The sequence below is a fragment of the Triturus cristatus genome, chromosome 11, assembly GCF_964204655.1.
Source record: "Triturus cristatus chromosome 11, aTriCri1.1, whole genome shotgun sequence".
Taxonomy (NCBI): Eukaryota; Metazoa; Chordata; class Amphibia; order Caudata; family Salamandridae; genus Triturus; species Triturus cristatus.
Genome location: NC_140594.1, coordinates 967,661,658 through 967,678,914, shown reverse-complemented (window position 1 = coordinate 967,678,914; position 17,257 = coordinate 967,661,658). Strand labels below are relative to the sequence as shown.

The 17,257-nt window shown below is 47.3% G+C and overlaps 1 protein-coding gene across 6 annotated transcripts in view; it reads right to left on the bottom strand.

Annotated features, from left to right (window-relative positions):
• Positions 1–851: 851 nt before the first annotated feature.
• CAB39 (calcium binding protein 39) overlaps positions 852–17,257 on the bottom strand; it is a 220,185-nt gene continuing 203,779 nt past the window's right edge. For all 6 annotated transcript variants that reach the window (XM_085635004.1, XM_085635001.1, XM_085635003.1 and 3 more), the window contains one exon: positions 852–3,841. In XM_085635004.1, coding sequence (XP_085491130.1) covers positions 3,653–3,841 — 189 coding nt within the window. In that variant the 3' untranslated portion in view covers positions 852–3,652. The remainder of the gene's footprint in view (positions 3,842–17,257) is intronic.

Below are 17,257 nucleotides of genomic sequence, written 5' to 3'. Positions count from 1 at the left end.
AGTTTACCCCACAACGTACAACAAAACTGCTGGCCCCATGCAGGGTAGAGTGGATGTGAAAACCTAATGTTCTGAAAAATGCCAGCTTATGAATGTGCTTTTCAACCCTATTTCCTCAATGTCAACATATGTGACACCGGAACCTCTAACATCATGGAAAACAGCAAATAAACAGTTCTCTCAAACTAGGGCACTTGCCCAAACAATGTGTTGAAGCTCATCCAGCATTGTTGAGGAATAAAGATCGGTGTTAGGATGTTGTTTCCAATAACAGTAGTAGGAAATATATTTTTCTAGCACCAATCAGTTGCCAACTACTTTTGTATGGGCTTAGGAATAATCCTGAAAATTAGTATATACATAGGTAAAGCTTGATTATATGGTCCTCTTCTATTCTTTGCCATTTTTTTTATGTCAGTCAACAAAACATTGCTGAGACTTATTTACGAACCTGCTTCAATTATTTATGCAAGAAAAGGTATGACATGAAAGAATGCCTTGGTGAAAGGCATAAAGGCAAAAACCCCTGTAGTTTATAATTTTAGGGGAATCTATTTATTTTTTTACAAATCAGTGTTCAATTAAAATGTGCCAAACTAGGAAGTGCATAGCTAAATACATCACAGCATGTACATTATGCTTTTTAACATTACTCGTAGCCGTGAGAAAACAAATTAGGCTATATTTTACTGCCATACAATTATATAATCGTAATGTCAATTAAGAAAGAACAGTTGATCAACAATTTGAAAAATATTATCTTGATAACTGGCAAGACATCAAGAAAAGAAAACACTGTAGACCCATAAGAGGTTTATGACCAGCAAAGCCAAACAATGATACACAAAAAGTTGTTTCTTCAAAATTTTATTTCAGTCTTTAAATTATGGGGCCAACCTGATTTTTCTGATATGAAATTCACTTTCTTAGGAGAGATGTATTTTACTGAAGAATCGACACAATTGTATACATCTTCACTTCAAAAGACTCCTATTGAATTACTTTTTTGCAGGTCTTTTAGTAACATTTTTCAATCCTCTAGGCAGGCGAGAAGAAACCATTTCCAGTACAATAGCTATATATAAATATGTACAAATATTTGAACATGTTAAATAACTTTATATATGTTTTGCAGGTCAATTCATACATTTAGACAATAAAAACTGGTGATCATTTGAGTGAGTTCGACATCAGTACCTAATTCCTACCATTTCCACCTTTTGTATGTTTGCGCAGTTTAAGTATCCAATTCACTTTCCAATTTTGAAACTTTTAAACATTTTCAGAGAATAACTGTCTCATGTAGCCCAATTCACTTTATATTTATATCGTACTTTACTGTGAAATCGTAAATTTGTCTTAAAAAAATGCAGCAAAGACATTTTATTATGCACCTTTACTTTTTTAATGTGGAAATGCAATGTATTTATGGATGTTTAAAAAAGTATCATTTTTCATCACATAGTGAAACTGAGACGTAAGCTTAAGGGCAAGACAACTTTTAGCTACTGAATCTCCTGCAGAGAAAGGCTCGTCAAGGGCTTACCCGAAAATAGATTTATCTGCAGGGACGAGTTTTGAAACCTTCATTTGTAAACCAACCATCATTTTTATGCACAAACTTCAAAGCACACGCATCACATGAAACCAGGCATTACTCTAAAAAACCTATGAATGTAGCCACTGCCTCTGATGCATACTGAAGTACTAAGCTGGCAGTAAAGTGAAAGCTGAAATACAAACACTTCTACACAATAGCTACATTGTTTGTCAGTCAATTATTTAAATTTCCATTAGAGCTTTTCTGGAATATTGGGTTCACAGAACCCAATTGTGTTTTTTCCCCATAGACTGGTTATTTAAGTATGATGTGGGCACACAATACAATTCCATTTTGTTGTTGCAATACGAACTGGTGACATCTCCTCAAGATTGAGCTCATGAAATAAGTTTTTTACTGTACCTGAACACTGTCATTTATAGCATGCATAAAATACCTAATAAATAATCTGTTTAGAAGGGCTGCTCAAAATTAGGGTAGAAAATAAATCTGCATGTCCAACATTTTATAGAAACCCGTTCCAGAAATGCAGAATCTGAATTGTTCCTAAAATACAAGTCTATTGGGTATTTGCCAATACTACTACTCTACGATTACATAGCACCAAAAGAAAAAGAATTCAGATTTGAATAATCATGAATAAGGTTGTTCACTTACAGAACCAATATTGGCGAAAAATGAATCCGAATCCCTTCAAACATTCAATTAACACTGAACACTTGAAGCATTAGGGCATAGCTAGATAACGAAAAGTAATATATTAAACAGGACATTCGCTAAAAGAAGATATGGCTGAGCTATAAGACAACCTGTCACAAAAGGAAAATAAATGCAAGCTTGACAACTATTGCACTGGAATTCGCTAGTGATCGTCTCAGAAGAGTAAGAGGACAATGATTGGGAAGTTGAAGTTAGTAATTACATTAATCATTTGCAGATTTGGTGAAACAATTTTAATACTTGAGCAAATAAGGCCAAAAAAAACCCTTTAAGAATGCAATTTACCAGGTTCTAGTCTTAAGTCATCATCCTATGCTACACCGATTGCTCCGCTTGTTTATAAGTGAATACAAATAATTTGCTTAATGGTCATTTAAATGCTGCAGTACATTAGAAATATTATATCAGCACTACCATGAGATCATATGTATTCAGTTACATTGGAGCATTCATTTTTTCAAAAAATACCCCAACCCCTTTAATATCAGGTAATAGTTACAGACTAATACAATAACATTCCTTTGCTGTACAAATGAAACATATTTAAAAAGAAATGAGCAGTCTAGGAGTTATGTACAAAAGACACCAGCAAGAGTATCTGAAATTAAATGCAGCGTACCACTGCTCGATCTACTGTTTGAAATAACTTCAAAGTAAAATTAACAGAACCTTAGGACAGAATCCCAGGTTTTACACTGTCCATTCTCAAATCAAATCATATCCTAGTGGAACAAAGAAAGAAAAATGATCTAGAAAGCAGTCGAAAGGCATAGGTACTGTATTTACAACGTTTTTAATCCGTCTCGGGGATTTAAATTCGCACTATCGATTTATGTCAAGACAGCTGTTTTAGCCAAAAAGCTCAAATCGTAGTTACATTTGTCCCGTTTGATTACAGGTAAAGCACTGAACAATCAGATCTTGTGTTTTTATCTCAAGGCATACAATCTTATGCTATGGTGCCAACTATGCACAGGTCGCATTGTGCTCATCTCAAACAAGACAGACATAGTGATAGGCCATCAGATTTGCAAGCATGCACCCTTCTGCATAAAACTACAAACACAATTGTTGTCCTGAATCAAATTAGTATATACAGGTTGTCTGATGAACCTAAGATCTCATTGCTTTCAGGACTTCTAAAACAAGCAGTGTCTTAGCATTCGCAAATGACGCAAATATTAAGAAATAAAGTCCACATTGTGCTATAATGTGCAAGAAAGCAGCAGCTATTTTTTATGAACTTGGACCAAATAAAAAAATAAGAAAAACAAAAAACCGTTCTCTGAACAGCAGATTAGCGGTAATGTTCCTCATAAATCGATGCTGATGCGGATTTTACTTTGACGATTTTAAGGTTTCAATGGAGATCTAGGCTTCTTGCTGAGCTGGCTTCTTCAAATCCCTTATCTGTTTCACTAGGTAGGTCTTCTCATCGTTAAATTGTTCATCTTCAGTCCTGTCATTCTGGAACTTGCTAAGAAACTCGATGAGTTTGGTCTGGTTCTTGAGAAGGATGTCTAGAATAGGCTGGGTCTTGTTGGGATTGGCTACGAACACCTGCAACCAATAAAATGGTTCGGAGAAATTAATAAAGCAGAGGACATTATTTGACTGGCTAGCACAGGCATGAAAATTCGCAGCAGTTAACTAGGGATCACAATACCCATGAAGATTAGAACGGTAATTACAAATAACCTGGTTTACTGACTCCTGTAATCATTAGACTGCAGTGCTCTTCCCCCAGACTAATCCATGTGCTGAAGTAAATGTGAGTCTGGGCAAATGCCATTCCTATCCAGCGCAATGGATAGCATAGCATTCACGGCAACACGCCCACTAACTTTCACTTCAGTTGCTAATTCCTTCTACAAGAGCATTCGCTCAACAGGCAGAGATGGGTCGCTGACTGGGTCGCCCAGAGTAACAACAGCTGTAGAATTATCATAAACTGTGGTAAATATAGTATACTATATTTAGGAACGTCCAAATATGTTCCGATGTGCCTCCTTTTCTTGAAGAACTTCAGAGACTGAATGCTTTGTGTAAAGTAACATTTTTAAACGCAGCCTTTTATGAAAGACAAGCATGACACCAAGACAGGACGTCTGGTTTACATGGGAAGTGAAACGCATCAGTTTGTTCAATATGAGAGAATAGACTTCTGTATCAAGTAATATTTGAAGCATTGTGTAGATAAGTATATGCATCGGCTAAGCAGTCTGAAAAGAGACAGCTCCACATAACTGAACATATCCGGACACTAAGATAGACCAACCCTTAATCGGAAAATGGTTTTGGGTGGCAGTTCGTAACAGATTGGACAGAGGCAATTAAATAGGTTAAATTAAATTAGTTTTCATACTTTCATGCCCAACTACGATGGTAATGACCACATCAGACAGTAGGAAGTTTAACACTTTTGCTATACAGAAAGGGGCAGGGGCACTGCTCACTTCCGGTTGACCCTTCCTGCCTTTGCACAGTTCATAATTTTAAAGGTATCAGATACCCAGGAAATCCAAGTGTTACACATAAGAATCTACTGCAACAACTTATTTAGGCCAGGGTGGTCTAATCCCATATTGATTATGAGCAGACAATGTCTTTGTGGGAAAACACCCTAAAGGGAAGGGGAATATTTTTGAAGGACAAGTTACTTACCTTCGGTAACTCCCTTTCTGGAGGATACTGCATCCAACACAAGATTCCACACCTTCTGAATATCTCCAGATGCTAGACCGGAGGCAGAAACTCAAAACACAGTGCTCCTGTGTGCCAGTATTTGATACTGTGTGGCTCTGCGCTAGCCTCGTTACACTGCAGAAGTGACAAACTGAGCCCCTCATAAGAGCAGACTATGTGTTCGGATGTCAGTTTGTTGTAAAAGTTTGTCAGCGCACCATAGATACTGAGCCCATTGGCAGGTTAGAAGGATCAGTGTACAGATTCGTCAACTGGGACATTTTTAGATGGAGACCATTCCACAGAAAAGGTAGGTGGGAGAGTGTTGAAGAATTTGCTGTTAGATTATCCACAAGAAGGAGCATTACTGAAAGTAAGAAACGTGTTCTTCTCATGGATCAGTATTGCGGATGCAACACCATGTTACAAACTTGTACCCAGTGCCCGACGTAGACAGATTTATCAAAAAGGGCACCTGGCAGCAAGGATGACATCTTCATTTGATCTTACCCCCAAAATTGTGGATAAGATCAAATGAAGATAACTGCCGCCTCTTAATCTCCAAGCATCGAGTTGCAGATTGTGAAGGTTCAGGACCCTTCCCTGCTACTGAGGCAGGAGGTCCTCCTGAAGGGTTGGCCTGATTGGAGGACAGACGCTAATGTCAAGGAGTTCAGGTACCACACACTTGTTTCTCAAACCTTAGCTACTAGGATGTCTTGTTCACTGTTGCTCCTGATCTTCAGAACTCTGGGTAGGACAGGAAGCAAGGTAAAGGCATACAGGAGTCCCATGCTCAGCTCTACTCAGAATGAGTCTTAGAAAAAACCTTCTTATAAACTCAAGCACACAAAAGTTTTAACATTATGCATTCTCAAATGTGCCAAAAAGATCTAGCCCGCGTTCTCCCCAGTCCTGAATGTTGCCTCAACCACCTTGGGATGTAACTACCAGCCAAGTTAATGTGCCCTAGTGGTCAAAGATCCGGGTTCTCCCCCACTCCTGGAAGTTGCCTCAACCACCTTGGGATGTAACTACGAGCCGGGTTACATGTGCTTTAGTGGTCAAAGATCCAACCTGGCAGTTCACAACCATGGAGATACCCTGCCACTCCAGCCAGCTCCAGAGACCCAGATTCCCACCTGCTTGTTACGGTATCACATGGTGTTGTTCGTGAATATCTGAGCCACCAATCTTTGATGGACAACAGTAGGAAGGCTTTCAGCAGCAGCAGATGGCCAGCAATTCCAAAAAGCTGGTGTCGACCAGATCACTGAAGACCAGAGTCCTCTGATCTCTACCTCGCCAAGATGACATACCCATCCTAGCTGTCACTATTCTGTCACTATTGTCAAATCTAGGTCGTGTAAGGAGAGGGTCTACTGTGGCTCAACTGCATTTGAGCTGCTACATCAAGTACTTTGCAGTCTCCTACGAAATCTGTATAAAAATCAACTGGTTCCCGTGGTACTGGGCCCACTGAGTTTCAGGACCCACTGCAGAGCCCGCATACGTCACCTGGCATAGCTGACTAGCAGAGCCCCTCTGCCCAGGAGCCAGGACGCGGCCGAAACGTTGGGCTCTTAGCCTGAATGTTCTGGACTCTACGAGGAGAACTCTTTCATCAACCAGTCACCGAGGAAGGGGAAAACTAATAGTTAACCTGTCGGTGTAGTTTTGCAGCTTGAAGATCTTTCTGGATTCACTATGCTGTGCATTATTCCGCGGTCTGGTGGTTGGGTCCGGAATCGTAGTCTTTCTTTTGTCTTTTTTTTGTAGCCCAGGTGGGCTTCGACGTCCCACCATTTGGTGTAATTCTTGTGATGTCGTCATGCTTCCTGCGGAAGTCCCACCTCGGGGCGCCATCTTCGGATTCTTTTTTTCTCTTTTTTTTTTAACCCTAGGCAATTTTTAGTATTTCTTCTTAATCCTATCCTTTGTCACATTTCTTTAAGTCTCTTTTTGTTCTCCATTCTCTGTCTTTCCCCCCTTCTTATCCAGCCTCATCTTTCTGGCGGAGGTGGGTGGGTTCGCTAGTGAATCCAGGAAGATCTTCAAGCTGCAAAACTACACCGACAGGTAAACTATTCGTTTTGCAGCGTGAATCTTTCTGGATTCACTATGCTGTGCATAGATTTTGTAGCGGTTTGTCATCTTTGTGGCGGCTGGGTGGAAGATAAGCGTTGAATATATGTTAAAGCACCTTCTGTCCTACTTGTGCTTCTTTGTTCATTTGTATATCCACGCAGTAGTGCTTAGTGAACGTGTGGACTGAAGCCCATGGTGCCGCCAGGCATATGTCTTGAATGGGTGTGTTCGCCAGAAAGGCGATTGTTGCTCCTTTCTTCCTCGTGGAGTGGGCCTGTGCCCTGCCCGTTTGTGGCAGAATTGTATCGTTACTGCGATCCATCGCGCGATGGTGCTTTTTGTTACTGGTCTACCCAGGAAGCTGGTTGGGAAGGACACAAAAAACTGCTTTGTTTTCCTGTGCTCCTTGGTTCTCTCGATGTAGTGCATCACTGCCCTTCTAGCGTCTAGAGTGTGCAGTGCCCTTTCTGCGCTTGTGGCTGGGTTCTGAAAGAAGCTTGGTATTTGTATTGACTGGTTCATATGGAATGCCGACACCACCTTCGGCATGAAGTGTGGGTCTGTTCTCATTACGACTCTGTCCTTGTGCATTTGGATGCAAGGCTCTTGCAGCGTTAGCGCTTGCAGCTCGCTGACCCTGCGCAGCGAGGTTATTGCCACCAGAAAGGCAGTCTTCATTGTTAGCATTTGAAGCGAGGCCTTGTGGATGGGCTCAAAGGGCACCTTCATAAGTTCCGTTAGGACTATGTTGAGGTTCCATGCCGGCAGCGGCATCCTCTTTGGTGGCGCTATCCTCTTCGCCCCTTCCAGGAATCTCTTTACTACTCGTGACGTAAAGAAACTTTCACCCGTTTCACCCAGTGTGTAGGCTACAATCGCTGCTAGGTGTACCCTTAGCGAGGATGAGCATAGTTTAGCCTTCAGTAGGTGCGTGAGGTATCTCAGCACTGTTGATTCCTTCGTCAACTTGTTTTGCAGTTTCTTTTTGCTGCACCATTGTGTGAACCTCTTCCATTTTTTCCCATAGCATTTTCGTGTCGTCAGTCTCCTTGCCTCCCGGAGCACTCACATAGTGCTTAGAGGTAGCTTAAGGTGTGCGAACTCTAAGTCTTCAGAAGCCATGCCGCTAGGCCGAGGCTCACTGGGTGTAGTACCTCTCCGTTCTGCATGGAGAGTAAGTCTTTTCTTTTGGTGAACTTGTGTGGTGGTCCCTGTGCCATCTCCACTATTTGTGAGTACCATGTCTGTCTTGGCCACTGTGGTGCCACTAGGATCAGTGTCATGTTGCTGGTCCTGCACTTGTTGAGTACCCTGTGTATCAGTGGTATTGGTGGAAAAGCGTAGGCAAATGTTTTTGACCAACTTCTCCATAGGGCATTCCCCTGGGATTGTTTTTCTGGCTGCCTGGATGCGAAGTTTTGGCATTTTGCATTCTGGTGTGTTGCAAACAGGTCTATTTTCGGTGTACCCCACCTTCTGAATAGCCTTTGCGATTCCTGTCCATTGAGCTCCCACTCGTGGGATGCTGAAGTCTGCCTGCTGAGGCAGTCTGCCTACACATTGTCCTTCCCTGGTAGGTGTATGGCCAGCAGGTCTATTTTGAGTGGGATGGCCCATCTCCAAATCTCCTGAGCCAGGTTGGATAGGGGAATTGATTGAATTCCTCCCTGCTTGTTGATGTAGAACATCGTTGTTGTATTGTCTGTTTGTATCAACACCTTCTTGTTGTACAGTTTTTTCTGGAAGGCCTTCAGGGCTAGGATACGGTCTTCAAATTCCAGGTAGTTGATGTGTCTGACCGCATCTGCTGGAGTCCACAGACCCCTCACTCTGAGCTTGTTCATATGTGCTCCCCATCCTATCTGGGATGAGTCTGTGGTGATGGTCACTGTTGGGCTTGGTGGTGTCAAGGGCTTCCCTATAGTTATGTTCTCCTTGTTCCACCATGCTATCTCTTCTTGCACTGCGTGCGTTACAACCACTAGATCCTCCCAACTTCCGCTTGCTTGTGACCATTGCTGTTGCAGCCATTCCTGGAACGGTCTCATGTGTAGGCGTACATTGGGAACTAGGTGAATGCATGACGCCTTCATCCCCATGATCTTGCTCGCTGTTCTCACTGTCGGAGCTCGTCCCTTCTGGAAGAGGCGCGTCTCCTTCAGCAGGGCCAGTGTTCTCTTGTCGCTGGGCACCACCGCTCCCTGTATGGTGTTGATCTGAGCCCCCAGGAAGATCTTCACCTGTTCTGGTTCCATAGAGGATTTACCTAGTGTATTGAGAATCCCAGCTTCGTTAGTATGCTTGTGACCAGTTGTGCTTGTTCCTCGCATCTTTCGCGTGAACTTGCCTTTATTAGCCAGTCATCGAGATAAGGGTACACATGAATCCCTACCCGCCGCAGGTACGCTGCCACTGCCACCAGGCATTTTGTGAAAACCCTTGGTGCGGACTTTAGTCCGAATGCCAAGGTTGTGAATTGGTAGTGTTCTTCGTTGATGGAGAACCTTAACAGATGTTTGTGCTGCCTGTTCATTGGAATGTGCAGGAAGGAGTAGTTTATTTTCTGTAACTCCAGTTCTGTAGTAGGGGTATCTCTGTTATAGTCCTAATCTAGTGAATAGTCCCGCCCATGTGCGTGGACCCCGGAGCAATAAAAAATAATCTCTAAAGGTGACAAATCATGCAGACCTGCATACACCTTTAAGAGAGAATTTAATTTAAAGACAGATAATGCAGCCTATACCCACAGGCTACACTGTCCAGTACTTCAACTAGAATTCCACCAACATCCACAAACAGCACTGCCTGTCCAGCTTTTCTCCACATAGGAAAAAACCCTGCCTCTACCAGCAAAAGCCTCTGGAATGATAGAGAGGAAGGAGTGCACAGACAAGCCCCATAGGCTGCCATTATGTGGCTTTAAACAGGATACTGTGCCTTTAAGAAAACTTTCCAGGTTTCCAGAACTTTCCCCAGTATCCCAGAATGCCCAGCAGGTCCCATTTACTTTCAGTTCTTTTTGAAGGCGTAGCACGCCAGACCTGTAGCATTCTACATATGAATAAGTATCTCTCCACCGGGGAGGAGGGCGGGCGCTTATGACTATAACAGAGATACCCCTACTACAGAACTGGAGTTACAGAAAAGAAACTACTCCTTCTGTAGTAGGGGATCTCTGTGTATAGTCATAATCTAGTGAATAGAATGGCAAACCCATCCCCACACAACAAAAGCGGTGGAGAACACACAAGACACTACCACTACTGTGCGAACAAATTTCGCAGCGAAGCCTGCCCAACCTGAGCATCTGCCCTGGCATCCGTGTCCAGACAGTAATGCGCAGCAAAGGTATGGACCGACTTCCAAGTGGCCGCCTTGCAGATTTCCGCAATCGGAACATTACGCAGCAAAGCCGTCGTGGCAGCTTTGCCCCTGGTGGAATGAGCCTTAGGTTTACCCCCTAAGGTCTTATTAGCCTTTTGATAACACAATTGTATGCAGGACACAATCCACCGAGAAATGGACTGCTTAGAGGTCGCAAGACCAGTCCTGACTGAGCCATAATTAACAAACAAAGGTAAAGTTATAGTCTGGTTGACATGAAAGTCAGAGATAACCTTAGGAAGAAATTTAGGGTGAGTACGCATCACAACCTTAGCAGCATGAAATACAGTATAAGGTTCTTGACAACATAATGCCTGAAGTTCACTCACCCTGCGGGCCGATGTAATGGCCACTAGGAACGCCGCCTTCCAGGATAGGTGCTGCAACGAAGCCTTGTGAATGGGTTCAAAAGGCTCCTTCATCAGTCTGGACAGCACCACATTCAAGTCCCAGGAAGGCGAGGGAAGTCTAACGGGAGGAAACACTTTCTTCAAGCCTTCCAAATAATCCTTGACCACAGGGATCTGAAAGAAGGAAGTCTGTGAAGGGCATTTCCTGTAAGCAGTCAAAGCAGCCAGATGAACCTTAATGGAATGGAAAGGCCAGACTGCGCCAGATGTAAAAGGTACGGAAGGATGACATCTTCCTTACATGTCGTCGGATCAAAGTTCTTGGACTTACACCAGATACAGAACCTCTTCCACTTGTAAGCATAGGATGTCCTAGTGGAAGGTCGTTTAGACTCCTTCAGTATGTCCATACAATCGTCTGGTAGATTCAGATGGCCATATTGCACTATTTCAGGAGCCATGCCGCCAAACTCAAAGACGAGAGGTTGGGGTGCACCATCCGCCCCCCGAACTCCGTGAGAAGGTCCGGCCTGCACGGCAACCGCATGTGAGGAAGGAGAGACCGGTGAAGTAGGTCCGTGAACCACCACTGCCTGGGCCACTCCGGGGCGATCAGGATCATCCGCACCCTGGACTGGGACAGCTTGATGAGCACTGCCGGAATCAGGGGAATGGGTGGAAAAGCGTACAGAAAGCTGTTCGACCAATCGATCCATAGCGCATTCCCCAGCGTCCCCCGCTGGTAGTACCTGGATGCGAAGTCTCGGCATTTGCTGTTTTCGGCGGTGGCGAACAGATCTACATCTGGAGTCCCCCACCTTGCGAAGACTTCTCCTAGTACTTCGTCGTTTATGACCCATTCGTGGTTTACCTGAATCCGCCTGCTCAAGGCGTCCGCCTGAGCATTCTGCACCCCTGGCAGATGCGTGGCCGTAATCGTCAGTCCTCGGGCCAGCAGCCAGCGCCAGATCGCCTGCGCCTCCTGCGACAGAGTGCGCGATCTCGACCCCCCCCTGCTTGTTGAGGTAATGCATCGTGGTTGTATTGTCCGTCTGTATCAGCAGCGAGTTGGTCTGGAAGGACGGAAGGAAGGCCTTCAGTGCCAGGAAGACAGATCTGAGTTCCAGGAAATTGATGTGGTATGTCGATTCCAAAGCAGACCACTTTCCTTGAATCTGCAAGTCCCCGGAATGCGCTCCCCAGCCCTGGAGAGACGCATCCGTCACGACACTCGTCGTGGGAATGTCCTTGTGGAAGGGAACCCCCTTGAGGAGGTTTTCCGCCGAACACCACCACTTCAGAGACTGAAGAGCATGTAGCAACAGTCGTATCTTGTCGTCCCAAGAGCCTGTCCTCTGATCCCACTGATCCTCCAAGCACTCCTGCAGTGGTCTCATGTGTAGCCGAGCGTGAGGCGTGAGGAAGATACAGGAGGCCATCGATCCCAGTAGAGAAGACACCTCCCTCACTGTCGTCGATGGCGCAGTCCTGAGGTCCTGAGCCTTCCGAAGGAGTGATAACCGTCTCTCCTCCGAAGGAGACACGCTTGCTGACCTCGTATCGAAGGAGGCTCCCAGGTACTGTATGCACTGGACCGGGGTCGGGACCGATTTGGACATGTTGACGTGTAACCCCAGCTTGTGCAAGAGAGCGCACGTCCATCGGAAGTGATCTTGCGCTTCCGAGAAGGATGAAGCCTTGATCAGCCAATCGTCCAGATACGGGTAGACAAACACCTTGTTCCTTCGCAGATGTGCCGCCACCACCGCCATGCACTTCGAGAAGGTCCTGGGCGCAGACTTTAGCCCGAATGACAGTACTGTGTATTGATAGTGATTGGCGCCGACTTGGAATCGCAGGAACTTCCTGTGCTTCCTTGCTATGGGCACATGGAAGTACGCATCCTGTAGATCTATGGCACAAAGCCAGTCTCCCCGTTGCAGCTGAGGGTAAATCTGGTGCAACGATAGCATGCAAAACTTCTCTCTGCAAATCCATTTGTTTGCCTGTCGCAAATCCAGAATGGGCCTGAACTCATTCTTGTCCTTCTTGCGAACGAGGAAGGACCGAGAGTACAGACCTCTTCCCCTTTGAGACAGAGGTACCTCTTCTACCGCCTTCTTTCTCAACAAGATGTCTGCCTCCGCCTGGAGCTCTCTCAGCTGGAACCGAGAGCTGACCGGCGGAATCGCTGGAGGCGGGCTGATAAACCGAAGACTGTATCCATTGCAAACAATATTCAGCACCCACTTGTCCTGAGTAATTTTTCTCCACTCTGCCGGAAAAAGTTGAATGCTTCCCCCCCCACTGGAGTGGGTAACGGTTGAGGGGGAAGTAGCCGCTCAGGGCCGAGACCCGGCCGGGCCCTTGGTAGTGGTAGTCGCCTGCTGGCCTCCTCTACCCCTCTGGCGTTTCTGGAAGGGCTTCCGGAACTGCTGCTGTTGGTGCTGCTGCTGTCCCGAACTCTGCCCACGCCCTCTGCCCGAAGACCCGAACCGCCTCTGGAACGGGCGTTTCTTCTTCTCGGCCTTCTCCAACCCGACGGCCGTCAGGGTTTCCGCCTCCGCCTTCATGCGGGCCATCTCATCATCCGCATGTTTTCCGAACAGGGTTTCCCTCGAGAAGGGCAGGTTGGCCACTCTGTGCTGCGCCTCTGGTTTGAGGGACGTCAGGCGCAGCCACGAATGCCGCCTCTGGTGGACGCCATGGCAGTAGGCGTGGGCGGCCAACAAGGAGACATCCGCCGCCGCGCCGATCACCTGATTAGAAACCAGCATGCCTTCACGCACTGTTTCCAAGAAGTCCTCCTTCCTGTCCCGGGGCAGCAGGTCCGCATACTGCTGCAGGGACTCCCACAGGGCCCGGTCGTAACGGCCCAACAAAGCCCCTGCACTCGCCGCCTTCATGGTGGTGGCGGCGGTACCACACACCTTCCTGCCCGCAGAATCCAGCCAGCGGCTCTCTTTGTCAGGCGGAACCGTCGATGAAGGGGCGGTCGCATGTTGTTTCCTCGCCGCCGTCACGATGATCGAATCCGGCTTCGGGTCCACCCTCAAAAAGGTAGGGTCAGACTCCGGGGCCCTATACTTTTTCATGAGCCTGGAGGGGGCGGCCTTCGTCACCGCGGGAGTGAGGAACAGCTCCAACGCGGGTTCCACCAGTCCTGGTACCAGGGGCAGTAGAGGGCGAGACAGATGTTTCTTATGAAGTGTCTCGAATATCACGGACGTCGTGGGTGTTGGAACCGTCACCGTGATACCCAACTTCGCTGCCCCTCTCAACAGCACCTCTTGGAAAGAGACCAAATCGTCCACCGGAGACACCCTAGTCCCCGGCGAGTCCGACAGCGTCGGGGAAAAATCTCTGGTCGAGGATCGCGTGTGCGACCTGGACCTGTGCCTCCTACGGCGTCGTCCTGAGTCCGACGATGACCGTCCATGGCTCCTTGATCTTCTCCTCCTGAGAGAGCGGGAGCGCGACCTCTTCGGCTGCGGTCTGCCCGCCGGTCTAGCCGGTCCCGGCGACCGCGGGCGTCGTGGCTTCGGAGTCCCCTGCGGCGGAGTCGGGTACCTCGGAAGTGAAACCGACCGCGGGGGAACCGCCGGCGGTCCCACTGGAGTGCGTGGCAACGACCGAGGTGGGGGCGGCGGAGGCAGTGGCCACGGATGCGGCGGTGGAGGTGGTGGTGGTGGTGGCGGCGGTGGTGTTGGCGGAGGTGGTGGAGGCGGAATCGGAGGTGGAGGCGGTGGCGTAGGCATCCGAGGAGGCGTATACACCACAGAGTACACCGATCCCGATGACTCTCTCTTCCTCGACGGCAACCTCCGTCTCGACGGCAACCTCCGTCTCGACGGCAACCTCCGTCTCGACGGCAACCTCCGTCTCGACGGCAACCTCCGTCTCGACGGCGATCTGCGCTTCGACGGCGATCTTCTTGACCTCGAGCGTCTCGACGTCGATCTTCTCTTCGACGGCGACGTCGACCGTCTCCTCTTCACCGACGGCGAACGGCGATCTCCCCCCGACGGCGAGCGCCGACGCCGGGTCCGATCTCGACGCAGACTGCTGGAAGGCGCCATAGACGGCGTCGTCGCCGAAGACGCCGATGTAGTCGACGGCGGACTATTCAGGTCCCTCGACGTCGACCGCCGACGCCGCTTCTCCCCAGAGCCCTGGGGAGACGGCGAACAGATGGTGGTCATCCTCCTCGACGCCGCCGTCGACGGGGAGTGGGAACGCTTACTGGTCTTCCTGCCCCTGGGGAGCCCCCCAGAGGCCTCAGTATGGGCCAAATCAGCCCCTCCAGACCCACCTGGTGCCTTCAGCCTTCTCTCCTCCAGGATTTGAAGCCTGATTTTCATTCTGTCCCTCAGGGTCCTGGCAGAGAACGAGTGGCAGATATCACAGCCTTCAGGCACGTGGGACTGGGGAAGGCAACCTATACACACCTCGTGTGGATCAGTTTTAGCCTTCTTTCTACCACATTCCGGGCACTTGTCGAACAAGCCAGGCATGTTGACAGTACCAGCCACTAAGCACTTGAAAAAGTGACAAAAATTGACAAAAAAAACTACAATAAACCCTTGAAAAGGGGAGAGCTCAATGCTCCAGGGTCCTGCTAGCAGGAGCCGGAAAAAAGAACTGAAAGTAAATGGGACCTGCTGGGCATTCTGGGATACTGGGGAAAGTTCTGGAAACCTGGAAAGTTTTCTTAAAGGCACAGTATCCTGTTTTAAGCCACATAATGGCAGCCTATGCGGCTTGTCTGTCCACTCCTTCCTCTCCATCATTCCAGAGCTTTTGCTGGTAGAGGCAGGGTTTTTTCCTATGTGGAGAAAAGCTGGACAGGCAGTGCTGTTTGTGGATGTTGGTGGAATTCTAGTTGAAGTACTGGACAGTGTAGCCTGTGGGTATAGGCTGCATTATCTGTCTTTAAATTAAATTCTCTCTTAAAGGTGTATGCAGGTCTGCATGATTTGTCACCTTTAGAGATTATTTTTTATTGCTCCGGGGTCCACGCACATGGGCGGGACTATTCACTAGATTATGACTATACACAGAGATCCCCTACTACAGAAGGCATCTTTGAGATCCACGGTGGACATGAAGTCCCCATCTCTCATTTGCAGGAGTACCTCTTGTAGGGACGTCATTTTGAATTTCTGCGTCCTTATGTACTTGTTTAGGAACCGTAGATCCAGGATGGGTCTTAGTGTTTCGTCCACCTTTGGTACCAGGAAGTAGTTTGAGTACACTCCCCTGTTCCTTTCTTTGAATGGTACTGGTTCTATGGCCTCCTTTTGGAGTAGCTCTTGTGCTTCCTCTACGAGTTGCACTAGCTCTTGTCCTGAGTGTTCCCTTCTCTTTGGTTTTTTTGTTTGGTGGCTTCCTTTCCAGCTCTATGCAGTACCCAAACTGTATGATGTTGAGTATCCACTTGTCTGTTATGTTTTGCCATTCCTGAAAGAAATGTCTCAGCCTGCCGCCTAGCGGTGTTCCATGCTCCTTGGCGTTTGGTCTGTGTAACCCACTCGTTTTGGATCTTCTGTGCTCTACCCTCGGAGGGATCTTATGGGTGAGCACTCCTCTCTGGGCGAAGTCACTTCGAGGCGGGCTGTTCTCCCCCTCTTAGTCTTTGCCCTCGTCCGTTCCCCCTACTGCGAAAGGACTGGCCCAGAGGCTGGTACTGCCAGTTTTGTTTCTGCTGCCCCTGCTGTCCGTGATTGTCGCCTTGATGGCCCTGCTGGAATGTCTGGTGTGACGTTCCTGGCTGGTTTCCTCCCCTTCCGTAAGGTCTCCTTGTCGGGGTACCTCTACGCATCCCTCTGAATTGCAGTGCCCCATGGATCTTGCAGTTTCGTTCTCCTTTTTGAGCTGTGTGAGTTTCTCATCCACTGGCGCTCTGAACAACGTTTCTCCTTTGAAAGGGGTGTTCAGAATGTTGTTCTGGACTTCTTGCTTGAAGCCTGAGAGAATATACGACGTTACTTCGCATGCGTTTAGTACGCATGCCATTACTACGCGGTCGTTAGTACGACCGCGTTTTTAGTTCGCATTCCTGTCCTACGCAATTCGGAACAACGAATTGCAGTAGGGGGTGATGAATGTTGGAATAGTATAATTTACTATTCCAACTCCAGTCTATGCGGACACTAGGGAAGGTGTTGGATTTTAAATCCAACACCTTCCCCCCCCTAACACAAGTCGCTGTTCCGATTTGCGTAGTAAAGGTTTTCTAAGTAACAACGCGTGCGTACTAACGTCCGCGTAGTAATGGCATGCGAAGTAACGCATGCTAAGTAAACGCCGTTTACCGCCTGAGATCCTGAGCCAGGCTTGCCTGCTTTCTGTTATTCCTATTGCCATCAACCTGCTTGATGTTTCTGCTCCATCCAAGGCTGTTTTAAGGCAAAATTCGCTATATTTTTTCCCTCCTCGACTAGATGCGAAGCTCTTTGTTGGTATTGTT